The sequence below is a fragment of the Psammomys obesus genome, unplaced genomic scaffold (genome assembly GCF_907164565.1).
Source record: "Psammomys obesus unplaced genomic scaffold, mPsaObe1.curated_primary_1811, whole genome shotgun sequence".
Classification (NCBI taxonomy): domain Eukaryota; kingdom Metazoa; phylum Chordata; class Mammalia; order Rodentia; family Muridae; genus Psammomys; species Psammomys obesus.
Window position 1 is genome coordinate 8,473,507 of NW_026596134.1, and position 20,350 is coordinate 8,493,856.

Consider the following 20,350-nt stretch of genomic DNA (forward strand, 5'->3'; position numbering starts at 1 on the left):
AATAAAAAAGGAAGTAGACATTTAGTGGTTAAGATTTACCTAGTGCCACCCAACAGCCAGATGAGATGTTGGGGTAATTTGGGGCATCTTCCTTCTAGGTGAGTTCTATTTTGGAGCTTTTCCCATGACCCCAGTGTCTACACTGACCTGTCTGAGAGGACAAAGCAAACATCAAGAGAGCACCCAGGTGGCCTCCACTTTCCAGATGATGCTGTGAAATGTCAGTGGAGTTGATAAGAGTTGATAAGTGCTAAGATGGGGTCAGTGTTCAGAGCCCATCTGTGCCCACCTAGTGTGATAAGGCTTTGGTCAAGTGTGCACAGCTTCCTGCATCTGCTTTTAAGTGAGGGGGCATCCCTTCTAGTGCAGTTCACTCATGTGTGACCTGTGGGAAGATGGTCTTCGATACGTAACCAGTACCCAATGTTAAGAAGCCAGACTGAAAGTTGTTTTTAGAAACTTTTAATGCTAGGAAGATGTTTTCATGTGAGAGAAGCTGTATAGCTTGGCCTTGGACACTCACTGAGCCCCCAGCATCCCCCCCTTTCCCATGCTAGCTGTATACTTAGCTCTTAGACCTGTTCCATTGTTCCCCTGTGGCTCATACTTTGGGGAAGCAATTCACTTCTGAGGTGGCATGCTTCTCTGCTTGCAAAGCTCAGAGTTATTAAACTTGGGCGGCTGGCCCCAGCACAGCTTCATCTGTTGCAGGAAGACAGGCAGAGCAGGTACACTGCTTTTATTATCCTCACTAGTTGTTCCCGCTGGGAAAGTGAGGAATGCACAAGCACTGTGCTTTCAGTGTGTTGTCTAGAAAGAGCCATTTAAATTCCTTGAAGCAGCCCAGACCATCCATCAGGCAGGCATCCTTTTCTCATACCATTAAGTCTGGTAATGGAGAATAGTCTGGCTGAAGATAGTCATGGAAATAGATGTCCACTCTTTCTGGGGTACTTGTCATAGACCCCAAAGCTCTTATCCAGATGAGGGTGGGATGCTGAACACATCAAAAGATGAAGTCCAGATTTACAGTCCTGTGCCAGTGACAGACTCACTTAGTAGGAGCCCTTGGATATAAATGTTGGCACAGAGCAATGTGGGAAACTCAGGTCCCACACTGCCACACATCTCAGTGCTTTTGACTTATACTAAACAAAAGAAAAGCTATAAATCTGAATTGTGTAAGACTTAGGGTCCTGCTCCCAGTCCTTTGTACAGGCTGTCAGCAGACCCTCCCAGAAGCACCAACAGTCTAATCCCTGCAGAGTGAAACATGAGGGGAGCCCTGCAACCAAGGAAGGGCAATGGGTAGTTCCATGGTTGTCCTACAGAGGAGGGCGTGGTTAGCAAGTGCCTCAGCCCAGCCAGAGGCTGGTTTTTCTACTGGTATCCTCGGTGGATGCCTGAAGGGCTTGAGGCGGCAAGGTAAGGGGCCATTAAGGGGTGCATGCAGACGAGGAGGCTGTGGCCAGCACTGGAAATGCCCCTGCTGCCAACTTCTATGGCTTGTCTTTTCTTTCCTGCCTAACTGCCTATGAAGCTGGGCTGAGAAAAACCAAAGAGCCTTGCAAAACCTGTGCTTGGCTCTTCTAGCTTTCATGCTGCACACACCCCTACCCAGCTGACTACCTAGCCCTCACTTATAAAATTCACTGGGAATGATGGACAGCTGCAGCTCCTTGGTCCCAGTCATGAACACACTGACTCAGGTACAGGCCCTAGTATCTGTCAAGCCATATCCAGATGGGGTTAACAGCAGAACCCTGAAAGGCCTTGTCCTCCAAAGTCAGGAGTTCTGGTCCTGAGAGGTAGAGGGACCTCACAACCTGAGCTTCATGCTGAAGGCTAAAGTCCTTTTCTGGACTTTGGTATAAAAGTCTTTTTGTTTTATCCTTAAGTGGGTGGGAAAGTACAGCCATCATGAATGAAACTACACACCAGCTCCTCACACTCAGACAGTTGTCTACCATTATCCACCCATAGCCGGGCTGGACTCTTCATCAGTCTGGTAAGTCACCTGAATATGACAGCTGGCCTGGGCTTTTCTTCCCTGTGAGGGTCACTGCCCTTAGTGAGGACAAACCAGATATCCCCATTTTCACACAGCAGCATGTCAACACTGTCAGGAACCTCTTCCAGATAAATAAATAGGTCCAACGAGGTTCTTGCAATAAACAGGTACAGAGATAGAGTTCCTGGCTTTCTGGTCCAGAGTTAGCAGGCATTAGATCATCTATCAAAATAAATACTAAAATTCCTATTAAGTCATCACAGTCCATAGTGGGCACGGGTCTCAGTTCAGTGGCTTTACCCAAAAGGCTATATGCTTTCTAGTTGTCTAAATCACTTAAAAAATTGCCAAGGCAGAATGTTCCATTCAGAATGCAGTCCATTTAGATGACAGGCTCCGGCATGGCCTAAAATTAATCAGTGTTTTTCAGCTGCATAAAGGATGTTGTAGTGGGATGTTTTATAGAGCAGATAAACGGAAGGGATGGCAGCCTCAGGGAACACGTGGTGGTTCAGAGCAGTGTCCATCTCATCCACGTACTCCACCTGCAGAGCAATGTTCAGTGCCTGCGACAGGGCTGTGATCTGGACGTGGTCACACTCCATGGCCATGGGCTCCACTTCCTGAAAAGCCAAAATGAAAGACTTAGGAGGGAGGCCAGGGAGAGGAAGGCGCCCTGTTCCTTAGGATTGAGGTCACCTGTGCTGTGTGCTGGAGCTGATACCCACCTGTCATAGAAGCAACACAGCCAGAGACTACCGGGTTGTAGAAAATAAACCTGAGCCATTTTTATTCCAGACCCTTGAAGCAATGTGCAGAAGGGGAGGAATCTTTCAGTCTGCCATCAAAAACTTAGAACTAAAAAGACCTTGTCATCAAAGGCTTCCAAGTATATATAAGCTTGCAGAGGCCAGAGCCTGCGGTGTGTCCTGATGTTGCGGAGACAACAGAAAGGCATGTACCTCACAGAGGGCAGCTGCCCTTGTGCCTATGGTAACTGCCACTTACGTTAGGGCCCAGCACATCCTGACTAAAACAAAAAGTCCCAAGTGCCACAGGAAAATTGTGCTTTTCTTTACATGTGGGCCATTCCTTCAGGTAAACATATCGGAAATGAGCCCATCTTAGGGCAGATGTGACAGGTGCTGCCCCTCTGCAGTTTATCAGCCTAGCAGTCCCTGGGAATACAAGTGGCTTGCTCAAGAGCTCAGGCCACTCAAGGAAGATGTCTCCAGCAGGCTAACCTTGCTAGTCGGCATTGCAAGGGTATTCCTCTGGGCAGAAACAGTGGTCTTGGAGTGTGTGAGAGAGAGAGAGACAAGCAAAGCTCAGGCTGGGAGCTACATCCCCAAGAAGGACCCCAGGGACCTTACATGAGTGCAGAAGTCTTTGATGTCCATCTCCTCATCAATGAAATGTCGGAAGAAGTCAGCTCGGTTCCTGATGAAGGCTGACGTGAGCAGGCGCAAGAACTGCACGATTTGGTCCGAGGAGCTCTGGTCATTGAACACCTTCAGCAGGCTGGACACTGAGCTGTCCTTCTCTACAAGCTCCACCACACTGTAAAACTTCACACCGACATCACCATCAGGGTAGACCCAGCCAGCAGCTTCCCCTCCCCCTCCCCCCCACCTCGAGGGACCACCTCAGGGGTCCCCACCTGAGGGACCCCTCAGAGCTCACACTGATTGCAAGTTCTAGTATTGAAGCCCAGAGACACATCTAGGCCTGGCACTGAGTTTCCTCCTACCACACATTCAGAATGGCAGGAGGCTGACAGTCCCCCGAACTGAGGTCCCCTGTGCCCACACATCACCACAAGTAGAAAATGACCCTGCCCTGTCCCAGCCCCAGGCAGGAGGACTGAGAATACAACTGCAGAGCTATGGGTAGGCTGTGGGCTGTGGGCCTCCAGGCTGTCTGCTCCTGTCTGCTCCGCCCATGTGGAAGGCCTTGGTCCTCAGCCAGCGAGGCTCAGGTGAACTCACAGCGTTAAAGAAGTTTCTGAACTTGTGTTCCTCAAAGCCGGCAGCCAGGAGGTCATTTGGGGTCTGTAGCACATGCTCTTTGAACCTGGGGAGGAGACGTAGTGGTTACCTGATGGACATAGAAACACAGGGCAACTGTGACAGGCAACTGTCCAGTCCACAGCAGCCTCACACAAGCATCTTGTGATGTTTTAAGGCACTTCCACATGTACACCATGCTGCCTTCCCTGATGTAATGGCTCCATTTCTCAGATGCAAAAACTGAGGCAATCACCAACATACTCCCCCTTCCTATCCCTTTGGTCTCACTTGTCAGCATGTGCCCTGATCATGTCCAGCTCTTTCCCCTTTCTCCCTCTCCCTCATAGGGGCCTCCAGAGCACGCAACAACACTCCTCCCATGTCACACATTTACTGGCCTCTGCCCTTGACACTATGTTCCCCACAGGGATGTGTCTCCCTCAACCTTAGCCCAGGGTCACACTGTCAGGCAATGCCCATTTGTACTTTACCTGGGCAGTACCCATGAGGCCCCTGGGGTATCCCTCTTGGGCCAGTTTCTGGCCATCTTTACAATAACAAAGCAAATTTCACCATCAAGGAATTAACAATTAACATCCCTTACTAAAACCCAAATGGTGTAAAGGAACAAGGAAATAGAGCACACTGAAAACCAAGAATGGGGCTGGAGAGGGCTCACTGTAAGAAACCCGTGTTCTTGCGGAGGGTCCAGGTTTGATTTCAGTGCCCTCTTCTGACGTGTTCTACACCGAGGACACGTGGGACACATTACATACGTGCAAGCAAACAAACAAAAATACTTAGAGCTCAGTTACTATTTAGTACTCACTATGCTTCTAGGTGGCAAGGGAGTATTACAGAAGTGAAATGTGAGCACCATGGATCCCACTGTGTTTCTGTTTCTCAGATCTCTGCTCTAGTTGCTTGTGTGGGGTAGTTGGAAACCAGTCCTAATGCCGGCTTGCTCACCTATCAGATCAAGCCTCCCTGCCAACTCCAGCCCCGTGGCTGTTAATATATATCCTCTGGTTTATGCTCCAACTCCCATGCATAGCCCCTTCCTGTCTCTAGCCACGGGCCCTCCTGGGCATGGCAAGGTGCCTGTCCTGGCCATCGTGTAAAGTAGCTCTTCATTAACCACAAGACCAGCCTGGCACTGGTTGTGCTCACTGTCAGGGTCATGGGCCAGCAAGATGCCTTGGTTAAAGTGGCTGCTTCTCCACATAGTGGAAAGAAAGAGAAGACTAACACTTATCTTCTGGCCTCTATGCCCACGCCACAGTGTCTCCTTACTGACACATACACACATGAACATGCATGACCAAGGCCAGCAGGGACAAACTTCCTCCTCATCCTCCTTTCTCTTTTTCCTCTCTCCTCCTCCTCCTCCTTCACCATCCTCCCCCTCCTCCTCTTCTTGTGTTGGTGTGTGAAAAAGGTCTCGCTGTGTGCCTCCACATCCATTTTCCTTTTTTCGGTCAGTGCCAAGTGCCCACTCAATATTGGTGAACCATGCCTTCCTCAGCCTCAGGTTACAAAGCATTAGGCAGATTACTCATACCTTCCTCAGCCTCTGGGCTGCTGTCAGAGTGGGCAGCCAAGTTTCCAGGCATGCAAGGCTTGTACTAGGGAGCCCTCAGCCCCCTGCTACAAGCCTGGCCTAGGGCAGACCCAGCACAGAGCAGCAGAGAGGTCTACACAGGTCCCACTCACTTGACAATCTCTCTGCTCTTGCCCAGCAAAGACTCCAGGTAGGCATAGCCCAAGGCCCTGTAGAAGCAGTTCCCATCTCCTTTGGTCTTTCGGATCGAGGTGAATCTTTTGCTGAGTTCCTAAGGGGAAAGGCAGATATGTGGATCTCAGCAGCAGCAATGGCATTGGTATGGGTCAGCCACTGGCCTGGGCCATAGCTCCTTCAGTGTCCCCATCCTCATCCATCTCACAGATACACAAATCTCCTGAGGTATCAGAGGGTGTCAGCCCCTGGCACTAGACAGCCTTCAGTCAGGGGAGGTGACAGAGTTAGATGATGGAGACAGTATGAGGACATGAGCTGTGGTACTCTGGGTCAGAGACTTCCACACAGGAGGGAAAAGTCAGTCAGGGAAGGCTTCCTGAAGGAAGCTGGCAGTTGAGTGGGGTATGTATCAGGGAAGCTGCAGAATGCTAAGGAGCCTTGGAAATCCTATAAACGTTTCTCAGTGGCGTGAGGAGTGCCATGCCACGCAGAATCATAAGGACTCAAGTCAATAAAGTCAGCACTTAGAATGGTGCTTAGCTTTAAAATGTATGGTGTTCCCACAAGGAAAGGATCTCTTTCTGAGGCAAATACCCAGTGGTCTAAGTGTGTTTCAGTTTACCCAGGAACCTGGCCCAAACTCCATACTTGCTAAAAGCTGACCCCTTCTTTACTCCCGACCTTAGCCCCCTTAGTTTAGGCTTTTGTTCTCTCTAACCTCTGCCCCACCTGAATTTTCCTCTGGTAAATCCTGTTTTCAGGATGATCCCGAAGAATGGATAGGATGTCACATTTTTCTGATATTAGGTTGAAAGATGTTTCACTCTGAAAGAGAATGAAGGAACACTGAGCTAGCTTCAAAGACGCCCATGGGGCTCACGGAGCTGATGGCCTCTGAGCAACCAGCTACACAACCCGGAACATACTCTCTTCCCTCAGAAGGGCTGTCTGAGCATGTGACCAGCATCCTTGGGACTTCTTCCACCCCCCCACCCCCCAGGGTGTCCTGGCCCTAGGGCTGGGACAACCAGGACTGGCACCATCATGAAATATCCTGGTTATAAAGAACTGACCTCATAGCTTGCTAACAGACTCATAATATTAAATACCTCCGACTTAATCTCCCTGCTGGAGTATGCTCCCACCTCACTGATTTTATTGGATCACCCACTCGCTCATCCTTTCTTCAGTCTACCCTCCCTGCTCTGCCCAGGTTCCTGAACGTGCATCTCATGTCAAGCTTGGTGTCGTCACATGCCGGCAATTGAGGGGTATTCCCACCCCTACACAATAACCAGTAATACCACAGGGTACAGGTTAACAATGAGGTGATCCTGTGCAGGACTGGAGGATGTGTGCTGGGCCCCGGGGACACCTTCCCATACTGCCTACTGGTGTTACCAGCTCTGAGTCAAGGCCAGAACCAAGCCTGAGCACATACCTCTGCAGAGCCAAGGCCTCCCAGCCTTGGAAGGACTCACTCAGCAAGCAGCTGAGGACACCATGGATTAGCAGCCACCTCCCCTCCTGTGCTTTTTTCACTAGCCTTGGGGTGAGAGTGCACAGGGTTGGGGGCACAGACGCTGGCCATGCTCTCTCTGCTACCAGCCACCCAGGAATGGTGCTCTCTAGAGAGTAAAATAAAAAATGCTGGGCTGGTGAGATGGTGGCTCAGATTGCCAGCAAGCCTGCCCACCTGAGGTTGATTGCAGGATCCTGCATGGTGGAAGGGGAGAGCCAGTTCTCACAAGTTGTCCTCTGACTTGTGTCAGTGGTGTGTGTATTTGTGCATGTGTGCAAGCACACACACACACACGTACATTAGAATTGTTCTTTAAGTGACCCAAGGAAGAGTTTCCAGCTTAAAATAAGGGTCCTGTGGCTGATAACATGGCTCAGTAGATAAAGCACTTGCCTTGAAAGTGTGAGGACCAGAGTTCAGATCCCCAGACTCCACATGCAAGCTGATGGGAAGCCTGCCTGCAACCCCAGCTCTTACGGAGTTGGTACAGGGGATCCTTGGGACAAGCTGACAAGGTCATCTGTTCAAATCAGCATAGTCTAGGCCCATAAAAAAGTCCACTGGGGCTTCTGGAGAAGCTTTTGGGCTGGGATAAAAAGAGCAGAGATGCTGATGCAGTATCTACTTCACAGTTTACAACAGCCACCTGTGACCGCAGGTGGAAAGCCAACATAGGGGGATGGTTTGATGGTGTGTGAAGTAGTGACTGGTGCCGCTACTGGGGTAGAGGCTCATCTGTCCTCATTATCACAACACACTTGTGAGGGAGCCATTATACCCATGGTACTGCCAAGGTCAGGTTGTTTGAGCTAGGAAGTAATTAATGCAGGTCAGTGTGAAGTTCAAACACACCAAACTGCTAGGTAGGCACAGCCCAGACTCTAGAGCTCTCAGAGGACTCATCTGCCAGACCACAGAGGAGTGTCCTGTCCAGGGCTCCTTGTCCAGAGGCTGGGTCCAACCTCTCACTTCTGCAGCACCCCCAGAGACACTGTCCCACAACCCCAGTTCCTGATGGGAGTTCAGTGTGTCCAAGAGCCTGGCCACCGTGTGATGCTTACTGCAGGGCATTAAGGGACAGTTCCTAGGTAACACCAGGCACAGACATGGAAATGTAACAGCAGGTTAAGGGTGCTGCTCGGAAGTGGGAGCACTTGTCTGGCATCTGCAAAGCCCTGGGTTCATCCCTAGCTCCTCAAAACAAACAAACAAACAAAAAAAAAACAGTTAAAAAAAAAAAAAAAGGAAAGCCTGCCACTAGAGGGGAAAGACAGTCCCTCCACCGTCTTTGAGCCTTCTACCAATGCCAGAAGATGCCAGAAGATACCAGCTTCTTCCTTACATTCTTCCTTCCCACTTCCAAGTCTCCCTTTCAAAGATCCACAGACCTCTGGCTTGCAGCATGAAATGGCTGCGTTCCATTTGCCGGTTTAAAGAACCTTAGGCCAAGCCAGCTTTGTTTGACTTCCTGGGTATATATGTATATAATGTATACACAAACACACATATAAATATATACTTGTAGTAGATTTAAATATATAATATATAAAAACATACATAGCTATGTATAACAATATATTTAATATAAATAATAATAGATATAACTATATATAGTTCTAAATCACAGAAGAATGATATCATTTACATGGCATACAGTTGCTAGTGTGCAGCTAGTTCTGCTTACACTGTGTGGAGGATACAAATCCCCATGGAGAGGTATTCTGAACAGCCTTCTCCACACCTTATGTGCACGGCAAGGTGACCCACAGGCCCCTTTGCTTGGCAAGTGACCACAAGTTGTGCTCAACCACACTCCTTGTTGCATAGTTAACTCATTCCTGTCTTGCTACCTGCTTCCTGACCATTTACAGAACTATTTTTACAGATGGCCTACTTTAAATGGTGTGTGGGCCTTTCTGAACCACAGGCTATAGAGCACGATGCCCCAACTGTATCTAATGGATTTGCATTCAATTCCATCTCCAAACAAAGCCCAGGAATGAGTATGTCAGAGGCATAAGGGTCACAGAAGGATGCCCAAGCCAGCCATATCTACTTGGCAATTTCTGAGAAGGCAGCAGTGAGGAGGGGAAGAGGAAACTCACAAAGAGGGAGCCTATACCAGGGAAGGCTTCCCGGGGCCTGCATCTGCCCAAGCTCACTGATGCCTTCTTGAAGCATTCACCCTAATAGCAAGAAATTGACCAGTGGCTGAGCACTGTTGAGCTGCACTGTCAGTCTCAGAGATTTTCCCCAGTTTATCTCATTTGTTCCCAATCTCTATTGTTTCCACCAACTCCCTGCCCTTCACTCATTCCCCAACCTCCTAAGGCCAGTTTGGTATGTCTTTTGAAATGTGTGTGTTTTTAAAGAGTATGGCAATAAAATGTACACGACATGAAACATTTTAGCCATTTTTATGCACACAGCTCTGCTGCCTTAAGTACCCCCCAATCTTTGGGAACCACCCCTCTACTTTCTGCTGTCTTCATGAATCAGACTACAGATGAGATGTATTTTTCAATACAAAAAATGGAGTTGTTATATGTTTTAAATTTACACAGATATTATAATACAGATATTATGGTATTTTTTTTTTTTTCCTTTACTGGATACTATTTAAGAACCAGCCCTGGCTAGGTATGGTGACAAATGCCTGTAATCCTAGCATCCAGGTGACTGAGACAGGGAGATGGTGAAACTGAGGCTAGCATAGGCTATACTACAAAACTGTCTCAAGGGGAGGGGGTGGGGAAGAGGGAGGGAGGAAGGAAGGTAGATCGGCCTTAGATTGGCATCTAGTGTCCCCAAAGTGTATATGTGGGCACCCTAGTGATAATCAGGTTTTCACCTTGGCACTTCAAGACTCTAAAACACCTTCAGAATGACCCAAGTCCCTACCCAAACCCACCAGCATTCCTGGTGAGACCAGCCTCAAACTCAGGGTTTTGATGTTAATTGGTGGGCTGAAGTTAATTGGTGTTTGCTTTGAAAAAACCCCCGGCTGAAGACTTCCAGGTTGTTATGGAGAAAAGGAAAACATGCAGGTCACACCCGACTGTCCTGTCAGACCTAACCAGGCCACAGGAAAGACATGGGCTCTTTAATTACTGGTTTTCAAATAGATGCTAATTAGTTAAGCTGGGCTTGGCAATAGTTTTAGCACTGGAGGGGAAGCCTCAGCTCACACCTCTACCTACAAACCACCTTGCCAGCCATTCTGTCTGTGTATCTGAGCATGCCCGCATCCCAAGCTCAGCATCACCCAGCAGGCCCAGCAAGCCCAGCAGGCGGGTCATCTTCTTCTGGGCAGGGTTGAATCACCAAGCAGGCCTCAAAGCCACCACTCACCACACAGCCTGACCTCAAGGCACCCGGGAATGCTGGAAACTCCAACCTCACTTAGCAGCCACAGGTTCAAAACCTCAACCTCCCCTCTAAGAAGGCTCAAGTCCTTGCCAGGTGCTACCCAGGCATGAATCCTTGGCCCTACCTGCTGACTTACCCACAGTCACTAGAAGGAGTGTAAGTTGGCTGAGTGCGTAATGAATTCACTGCTTAAGCATAAGGAGTTTTGTAAGCCAGCACCCATGTAAAAAGCCATGCACCTATGACCTCAGCATCAAGAGGGGGTCGCAGAGGCAGTCAGATCTCCAGAGCTTGATGACTGGCCAATCTAGCCAGTCAGGGGCTTCAGGTTCAGTGAAGCCCTCAGATCTAGAGAGGTTGTGGAGATGGCTCAGTTAACAAAGGGCTTGCTACCCAAGAGCGAGGACTATAGTTCAGATACCCAGAACGCCCTTAAAATTTGGGCAGTGTGGCAGCTACCCGTAATCTCAGCACTCAAGAGGCAGAGACAGGATCCCTGGAGCAAGCTGGCTAGCTAGACAACTCCACGCGTAGCATGAGACACTGCCTAAAGAAACAGCAACTGAGAACACCCTGTGCCAACTTCCGACATCCGAATGCAGGAGCACATATGTGCATGCCAGTCCACATACACCTGTGCCCACACATGCATGAAGCATGTTCATACGCACACTATCCATACATGCGCTTAAAAAAAAATAAAAAGAAGCCAGGCTCAGTGGCATTTACCTATAACCTCTGGGGAGGCAGAAGCAGGTGGATCTTTGTGAGTTCGAGGCCAGGCTGGTCTACAAAGCAAGTCCAGGACAGCCAAGACTATACAGAGAAACCCTGTCTGAAAAAACCAAAAGTAAAATAAAATAAAAAGGAGAGGAAAGCATCTGATATTGATCTCGGGCTGCCACACACGAGCACAGGTTGGTACAATCCTCCAGTCTCCCATCATGAACACACAGGGGAACACTGCACACATGTGCCCAGAATTCTTTCTCATGTGTGTGTGTGTGTGTGTGTGTGTGTGTGTGTATTCACATATAAATTATGTATATGTTCATATGTGTGAATATTCATATATACATTCAAATACATATTCATATATGGATATATATGAATACACACGTGGAGTATTCAAAAGTCCATTATTGATGAGGTGGATTAAGCCAGAGGTCACTGAAACCACAGGTGCAGGGAGACCCATTCCTACTCCAGCACCTGAGGACAACTGCGTTGTCACAGAACATCGCCACTTGGCCTTTTTGCCACTGGAAGTCAGACGTCTGGTCTCCTCTAAAGTCAAGCTGTGGATAGGCTGTGCTTTCTGGGGGCTTCTGGACTCTGCCGCTCTGCAGGCAGCTTTCCTCTGTTCCTAATGGCTGCCTGGAGGCGCTGCCTGGATCCTTTGGATCTATGTGATAGAAGGAGAGAACTGACTCCTGCAAGTTGTCCTCTGACCTTCACACGCACTCTATGGCATGTTTGCACTAAACCCCTCTATACACAAACAAATACATGTTAAAGGCTCTCTGGCTCCCGTGATGGGTGCTCCTTTCTCTCACCTTGGAACCTTCCATGGTCCTCCTACCTTCACCTCCTCCCTCTTGTAAGGACCCTGTCATGACCTCACTGCACCTTCCATGATAACTACAGGTAATCTCTCACTTCAGCCCCTTCATAAAGTCACAGTCTGGAACCTCTCTTGCCCTGTGGGTAATGTATTCATAGGTGCTGGGGAACAGGATACTCTAATTTTTGTTGACAATTACTCAGCTTCCTACATGACCCTTCTCTATGGGGCCCGGACCTCTTATCTTAGTTGCTGCCTGTTTTCAGAGCTGCTGCAGCTGGGCTCTGCCTCCCTCAGATAGCGTAAAGATACGTAACATCTTTCAATGACCACCTGCTCTTAGGTCCTGCCTCACCTCTCCCTAGGACTCAATCTAAGTAGCACCATCGAATTCATTTACCCCTACTTGTTCTGTTGCCTCATATGTCCCCAATTTAGCCCCTGGGATACCCTTCCACCAGCCAGAGTACCCCCAAATCCAGGAGCCCTCTTCCACTGTCTCACCCTGCCCCGCTAAGTTCCTGGGTCTGACAGCCCCTGATTCTCCATGAGCAGTCAGTGTAGGCTGCTTTGGCAGGCAGGCCTTTCCTCAATGCCATCTGCTGGGCTCAGATGTTTGTCCCCTCCATGCTGCATGAGGCTAACTGCCAATGTAACAGCGTCTCAAGGCAGCATTCTGTCTTCATGACTGGACCAGCATCACAATCATGGACCATATCCAGTATTGACTCAGTTTCTCTAGCCCCCTTCTGCCAAGCAATGCCTTCACTCATGGTAAGAAAGCAACAAGTCCCTGGCCCGATGCTGGCACCTCAAGCTCTGAGCCTGATAAAGCTCTGTTTGGTATAATCACCCAGTGATAAGCTATTACAACAACAAGATCAGGCTAAGACACAACCAGGAGCCAGGGGCAGGAGTTACCATAACAAATACCTGAAGACATGAAGGCTTCGGGGCTGGGGAGGGGGTATGGCTGGGACACTTCCCAGGTGAATGCTGGAGAATCCTTCGCAGTTGTGAACAGACCATGAAGGGCGATTTTGGTGCGGGTAAGACAAGATGGAGAGCAGAAGGTAAAGTAGGAGTCTTCCCAGAGGATTTTGTGTGAGAGCGCTGGCAAGAGCTGGCACTGCGAAGGCTGTGAGGATGTAGCCTCAGGTGGAAGTGAGGAATGAAATACTGGAGTCTGCTGCAGGGAAGGGCCATCTCCTCAAGTGGCAAAGGACTTGGCTGCAGGGTATCCTTGCCCCAGAGCTAAATGGGAAAACAGAACTTATGAACAATGAACTACAAAGGACACAGGGTGACAGAAGGCAGCATCATTCAGGCTGTGGTGTGGCTTCCTGTAACTTCATCTACAAAAACACGTGAGGGGAGAGAAATGATGGAAAGATAGTATTTATAAGCAAAGAGGATGATGATCTTGGAAAACTCACAGCCTGACTATGTAAAAGAACAAAATGGCATCTGTAGACCAAGGGTGTGGCCCAGCGCCTGGCCATCCGATGGAGAGGATAGTACAGAAGGGAGCTAGGTGTCACTCCGGGAGACGGGGCAAGAGACACCCCTTCCCCGAAAACATGGCAAAGATAGAGGCTGGCTATGCCCAGAGGGCACATTTCCAGGGAGCCTCTCAAGTGTCCCCACATTTCAGGACAGCATGCCACCTGGATGACAAGCTGTGACAGGGCACGGGGAACACTGCTATTCTAGTGGCCAAAGCTGTGGCCCCGGGGAAGTGTCCACATGGGCTGGCCCTGAGGCCTGCAGAATGACAGAGCTGTGGGACGGGATGCACAGTGTAGGGGTCCCAGAGTAACCAGTCAGAGTCCCCACTAGGATGATGCCCATGGGCAGAGAAGGCCATGGGAATGTAACGTGGCTGTTGTGAGCTGCTGCCTCGGCTGAGCCCAGCAAATTCCAGGTGGGAAGTTCCACCCTAGTGGCACAGAGGCAGCGCAGAGTCAAAAATGAGCTTTGCTGAACTGGGTGTGGGACTCAGACAGGACGACTTACTCTTTGTTTCTGGCCGACTTCCCACTCCGGGGACGGGAAGGTCTGTCTCAGCCTGTCTGCCATCACATTTGGGTGAGAGGTAATGCGCAGACCTCACAGGCCCTCGGCTGGCAGGAGCCGGCAGGAGACTGGCCTGGGCCTCACCTCTGCCTGGCTCACCTATGCCTTGGCCCTGGCCTCTGGACATGTGAGTTGGGGATAAATAATTAGGTCAGACTAGGAGCTGCTGAGATATCATGGGTGCACCTTGTGTGTGAAAAGAACAGGTGTGTGTGTGTGTGTGTGTGTGTGTGTGTGTGTGTGTGTGTGTGTAGGGGGTAAGTAGAAAGCCAAAGGTTAAATGTCCTCCCCAAAACAACTTGTAATTTAGTTGCAGTGTGAGTTCTTCAGAGGTCACTAGGTCTGGGAAGTCCCTTCTCATGAAACGATTCATGCAGCCATCAGGGAGAAGGGTTTTCTTTAGTCCACTCTGCCCTCCTTCCGTACTATGACACAGGGAGAAGACATGTGGGCCCCCACCAGAGGCCAGCGCCTTGATGATGAACCTGCCAGCCGCCTGCAGGACCAGAAGCCAATAAACGTCTGCTCGTTAAAAGTCACCCAGTCTATGACACTGTTGTGGCAGTCTGAAACCTCTAGCTCAGGGTCTTTGTACCTTTTGGTTTTTTCTGTCTCAGTGCTCTTCTGCCTCTTTACATGACCTGGGAGATGCCGCCTCAGCAGAGAAACCTCCCTGCCCTTCCCTCACCACCCTATCGCCTTATCTTGCTTGTTCAGGACAGAGCTGTCAGGTGGGTTCACTGACTGGCTTGTACCGTCTCCCTCCGCCCAAATGCCAACTCTGTCACTGCTGAATCTCCACTTCCAGGCATGTTGGAACATACTCTAAAAATGCATCCGAGCGCTCTGAACTGAACCACTGAAGCCCAAGCTCCAAGCCTCAGCATGAAGCTTTATTTTGGAACAGGGTCATCACTGATACAATTAGTTAAGATGCGGTCACAGTAGAACAGGGTAGGTTGCCAGTCCCATGACCGGTTTTCTTATTAAGAGCCATCTAGACACATGCACGGGAGAGAGCCATCTGCAGATGAGTTCCAATGTCACAAGTCAAGCTCCTGCTGGAAGCTTGGGGAAGCCAGGGCTAGAACATTCCCCAAACACCTTCAGAGGGAGTGTGGCCCTCCCTGCACCTTCACCCGGGACTTCAGCCTCCAGACTCATCAGAAAATGAGTCCCTATGGATCTCTCCCACAGAAGGGCTTTGATGCAGCATCCCTGGCAAACATGCTGAATGAGCAAGCCTGCCTCTCACTCCAGCTGGCCACCCACAACCCAGCATCAGAGAGTCAGCAACCACTCCACATCCATCAAAAATGTTGCAGCTCCCTCAGGTGCAGGCAACCCAGATGCCACAGCCCAGCATACAACACCCTGCACAGGACCACCCAGATCCCATCCAGCTTCCCAGATTCACTACCCCGGGCTCTTCCAGCTTCCCTGTGTCCACACTGGCTGCTTCCTCTTCCCAGGGTGCCCGCTCTCGACCACGCCCCAAGACAATTTTCCTGCTACCTGGAATGCACTCTTTCCCCAGTCCTTCCTGAATACTCCTATACGACCTCCAGCACTTGGCTCTTTCCCACTGGTGGAGTGTGTCATGCTCCCAAGGCCCCTGTCGGACACTCAGGCCATGTCAGTAATTCAGTGGCCGTGACCTGACTCACAGGCATGAACTCCAGGAGAGGGCAGGTGTTGTGTCTTTCTTATCACTGCCCCAGTATAGGCTGAGGGTGCCAGCGTTGGCTTGCTTAATGCATTCAATGCATGAGAGAAGGCAGACAGGACCATGTGCTTTGGCTGCCTGTACTCAGTGTTCTCTCTTACCCCCAAGAGCAAAAGCGCTCATAGTGAGGGTGAGCTATTTGCAGCTGACTTCTGAGGACTTCATGTCCTCTACCTAGGACCTACCTTCCAGTTCATCCCAGGGACCGGTGACATGGAAATAGAGAAAGTTGCTGTCATTCCCAAGACAACAGGCTCCTCTATCTACCATCTATACCCATACACCATAAAGCCTCAACCAGCATTTAAAAGCAGTGAAGTAAATCAGCCATGGACCCCAGGACCTGAAACACAGTAGGTGTATAATCAATAAGCGCCATGTAAACAGTCTCTAGACAGATGTCCTGTTTGGTGAGTTTTAACTATTATCTCTCTCTCCAAAGCACCCAAACTCCCCAGAGGGGAGTTGCTTTGGGTCCCAGCTGCTGGTCTCCTGGGTTCAGGGCAGACCTAGCTACCCAGTAAGGAAGAGAAGCTGAGGTCTGAGGTCCCAGCCCCTACTGCCCTGGTGTGCTGTAGCCAGAAGCCACACGGCCTCCAACTTCTACATGGCTAAAACCGTCATTTCAATAACTCTATTCCCTGGCAGGGGAGGCAGAAATACCTGGGCCACTTTCCAAGAGCAGCAGAGCAGGTGAACCCGTGGGTCCCGAGAACAAGCAGGAAACTAATGCTTCCGGTCGCTCGCCCCCTGTTTCTGGTTACACCCCAGCAGGAGGATGGCTTGTAAGATGCTCAGGCTGCTCATCCACACTCAGCACAGGCTTGACTGAGACCCTAGCATCCCACATGTGGGAGGAGGGCCAAGCACAAAGAACCAGGTGCCTGCACTACCCAGTTTCGGTATTTCAAAGGCCCTAGTTGAACAGCGCGCGCGCGCCCGCGCGTGCACGCGCGCGCGCACACACACACACACACACACACACATTCCTCACAACAGCCACTGGGACAGCTCAGACTGGAAATGAGGGAATGGGGTGTAGTTCATAAGTTGAGCATTCTCTAGCATGCATGAAAAACAGGGTTCAAAACCCAGCATTCCCAAACAAAACTGAAAGAGCAGTTGAATCCAGAGCTAAGTGATCCGAAGCCGACCAGAAAGCACTAATGATGGATGGTCAGGCTCCCTGGAGACCTTTGCCGAAAGTTGAAAAGTATAGGGCGCCGCCATAATCAATTCCCTCTTGCCTGACCCCATGGCCACCTGGAGGGTGGGCTGATGCAACAAAGGACACTTGGGCCAGAGGCTTGGGTTCAAGCCCCAGCTGTCGCACCATCAGGATCCCCATGAGCTTCTGCCCTGTCTGGCCTCAGTTTCCCCACCTGCCCAAGCCGTGGGGTTTGAGCAAGTTTGGCCAGCCTAGGGTCAAAGATGGGAGTTTCTTTTAGATCTTTTTGCCTGTACTCCTCATTCCTCACGACTGGGGGCCGCCCCTTCATGGGTCCAGACTCCACAGACCTGTTGCCATCAGGAGATCCGAGCTTACGCTCAGGTGGCCCTAAGGCTTGCCCGGCGGCCAGATCGCTTGTCCTTGGGGATGGTTTATTGGGCAGAGTCGGTCTGTAGTGGCTAAGTCCGCGATGGGTGGGCTGCTAGCTGTCCATTGGAGTGCTACTTAACAAAGAGTGGAGACCACAACGCCAGAGGTGCCCCAACCCGCCCCGGCTAGGAACATGCCTGGAGACTTCGAGGAGGTGCCTGGGGGCCACCTAGAGTGGACACGAAGCACCAGGGCTCAGACCAGGCTAGATCTCCTGGCTGCAGGTCCCCGAAGGGACAGCGCGGCAGACCCCAGAGCTCAACATCCCGAGGGTGGAAAGGACTAAGCCTCGCGCCCGACCGCGCGCATGCACATGCGCCCTGACGGCGCCCCCTCCCCGTCCCGCTACCACTGACCATAGTGACCGGAGCCGTCGGGCCACGTCCCGCCCCAGCGAGGAGCGAGCGGGTGCTAGGGGAGGCGCTGGGAGGCTCCACCGTTGGGTCGGGCGGCGCGGGCGGCGCGGGCCTCGCGGGTGTGGGGCAAGCGCAGAATACACCCGACCGCCCCTCAGACCTGAGCGCAGACCTCCACTGTGTCCCAGCAAGACGCACGCCCCGCGATTGACGTCTGAAGCCGGCAATCAGAAGCCAGGATGCGGGACGTCACAGAAAGTGGGTGGGACTCTACGCGCCTTCAGCCTATACTTTGGGGCCCGTTTGACAGGAGGCCGCCCCCCCTTTAAAGACACAGAGTGCTTTTAACTAGCAAAGGCGTTCGCCAATCCGGAAAGCGGGTCCTGGTTTGCAAAGTCAGAAGGACTTCTAACTAAAACTGCAAATTGAAGTCCTCTGGAAGATTAGACGGCTCTCATTAATTAATCAGCGAGTTCATATAAGTATAGTTCTCTCAAGCTCAGAGGACAGGTGTCTAGGAAACGCGCGTCTGGTGATGTTAAGTTACCTGCCTGCTCCTGTCTGGCTACCAAATCCTATTTCGCCTCTTTCTAACTCATGAATCAGTGGGTTGACAGGCGTCCAGGTAATATTTGTTGAATGAGTGAATGTTTAGGATGGTTGAGCGTGGCTCTGAGGAGCTAGGGTTGTGTTGAAGACACCATACCGAACGAGGTGTAGGTGATTCATCCTGTGCACAAGCTCATTATTAATGGGCATCAAACAAGAAATATTTATTATTTCAAGGTTCGCTTGCCAGCCCTTGATCTCTGGAAGAGCTACTGTGGGTGTTGTGTGGAGAATGGTGCTCCTGTACTCGGGCACACAACTATTTTAGCAGGTCCTGGTACTTAATATGGTTCTACTTCATTGTGGTGTAAAGTTAGAAACTGTTTTGCTCTTCTCCTGAGCTAATGTCAGGTGGGTCTCACACCCTCAGAATACTGGATAGCCAAATTGAGTGGTAGCTCCGGTCAGCCCCACAGAAGGAAACAATAGACACACCCCAATGTGCTGCCGTGCAAAGCTAGGATGGTTGGTGCATCTGATGTGGTGCATGCTGCATGCATAATGCATTTTTCATGTGCGTGTGTGTGTGTGTGTGTGTGTGTGTGTGTGTGTGTGTGTGTGTAACTTAGAACTCTTCCTCTATTTCTTTCCACCATCTGGGTGTGGTAGCACATGCCTTTAATCCCAGCACTTGGGAGGCAGAGGCAGGCTGACTTCTGAATTTGAGGCCAGCCTGATCTACAGAGTTCCTAGACAGCTAGGATTATACAGAGAAACCCTGTCTCAAAACCGTATGTTTTTGATGCTCCTGCCATCTCTAAATGCTGCTCGTGGCCTGGGACTAGAGTGTATATAGGCTGGAGACGCTGAAGTGTGTGTGGGAAGTCCTCCTTCCACCTATGTGACTACAGGGGACCCTTTACTACTTCTGGGTAAGGCTTTCTGGGTGCCAGTTGGGGGAGGGGCACCCATACCCCGTAATTATCCCTCATCTATGCTCTGTAAGAAAGCCCAGCAAACTCACTGGTCACCCAGAGTAAATTTTGTGGAATTGTGCCTTGATTTGCCATCGAGACCTTGGGGGGAGGGCTAAACCCCAGGAGAGGAATTTTAGCAACACTTGCATGGCCGTGTGTGTCTGCATCTGGGTATGTCCTTGTGCGTGTAGGTACCTGTGGAGGCCAGAGGGTGTGCTGGGTGCCCTGGAGCTGGGTTACAGAGTTGAGAAGCAACTCTTATCAGGCAAGATAAGGGGACTGGAGCGTGAGTTCCCAGGAAGAGCAGTGAGCGAGTGCTCTCAACCTCTCTTCGCTCTACCACCAGATTGCTGTGATTACAAGCGTGCGTCAAGGCGCCCAGCCAGGATACCCAACTTTCCAACTCTTCGTTGTGTGCTTGTACCTGGCTGAGCTTTGCACCCCTTGCTGGAAGAATGACAGAGCCAGGTGTGGCCCCATGGGTGTGGTGTGGGGCATGGTGGGGACTCTCAGCCAGCTGAGGCTTCTAGAAACCCTTGAGTTGGTCTGCACCCCATCCCCAGACCTCTGCAACCACAAAGCCAGCCTTGGTCTAAGGAAAGAGTAATGGGCTGAAGTCCACAAGGAACCCTGGCTCTTTGGCTTGGGCTCTGTCATTCTCCACTTGTGTGGCCTCAGGCAACTTCTAGGTCCTCTGTGGTCCTTTCATTTTTCACCCAGTTAGAGGGACAGATACCCTGAGTGGTTAAGAGAAGCTTTTAAGGGGCTGGAGATTTAGCTGAGTCAATGGGGTACTTGCCTAGCTCCTGACGTCCTGGTTTGATCCCTGGCACCACATGAAGGGGCTGTAAAC

At 50.6% G+C, this 20,350-nt stretch overlaps 1 protein-coding gene across 2 annotated transcripts; it reads right to left on the reverse strand.

Annotated features, from left to right (window-relative positions):
- Window positions 1-1,630: 1,630 nt before the first annotated feature.
- On the reverse strand, window positions 1,631-18,142 carry Otub2 (OTU deubiquitinase, ubiquitin aldehyde binding 2). Of its 2 annotated transcripts, none has more exons than XM_055593221.1 (6): window positions 17,972-18,142; window positions 6,488-6,583; window positions 5,734-5,852; window positions 4,000-4,084; window positions 3,385-3,579; window positions 1,631-2,634 (listed from the first exon to the last, which is right to left on the reverse strand). In XM_055593221.1, the coding sequence occupies exons 1-6, from the start codon at window positions 17,972-17,974 to the stop codon at window positions 2,428-2,430; spliced, it is 705 nt and encodes a 234-aa protein (XP_055449196.1). In that variant the 5' UTR covers window positions 17,975-18,142; the 3' UTR covers window positions 1,631-2,427. The 2 variants fall into 2 exon arrangements, with proteins under 2 accessions (XP_055449196.1, XP_055449197.1); XM_055593222.1 differs by lacking the exon at window positions 17,972-18,142 and adding an exon at window positions 13,147-13,458.
- Window positions 18,143-20,350: the final 2,208 nt, after the last annotated feature.

Bases quoted from the DNA above. Each gene is read 5' to 3' on its own strand.
- Otub2 (XM_055593222.1), bottom strand. From the start codon at position 13,419: ATGGCCCTTCCCTGCAGCAGACTCCAGTATTTCATTCCTCACTTCCAC. The intron at 3,580-3,999 runs GTGAGTTCACCT...GTCGGTGTGAAG, and splicing joins TCAGAAACTTCTTTAACGCT to TTTTACAGTGTGGTGGAGCT. The intron at 2,635-3,384 runs GTAAGGTCCCTG...TTGGCTTTTCAG, and splicing joins TCAAAGACTTCTGCACTCAT to GAAGTGGAGCCCATGGCCAT.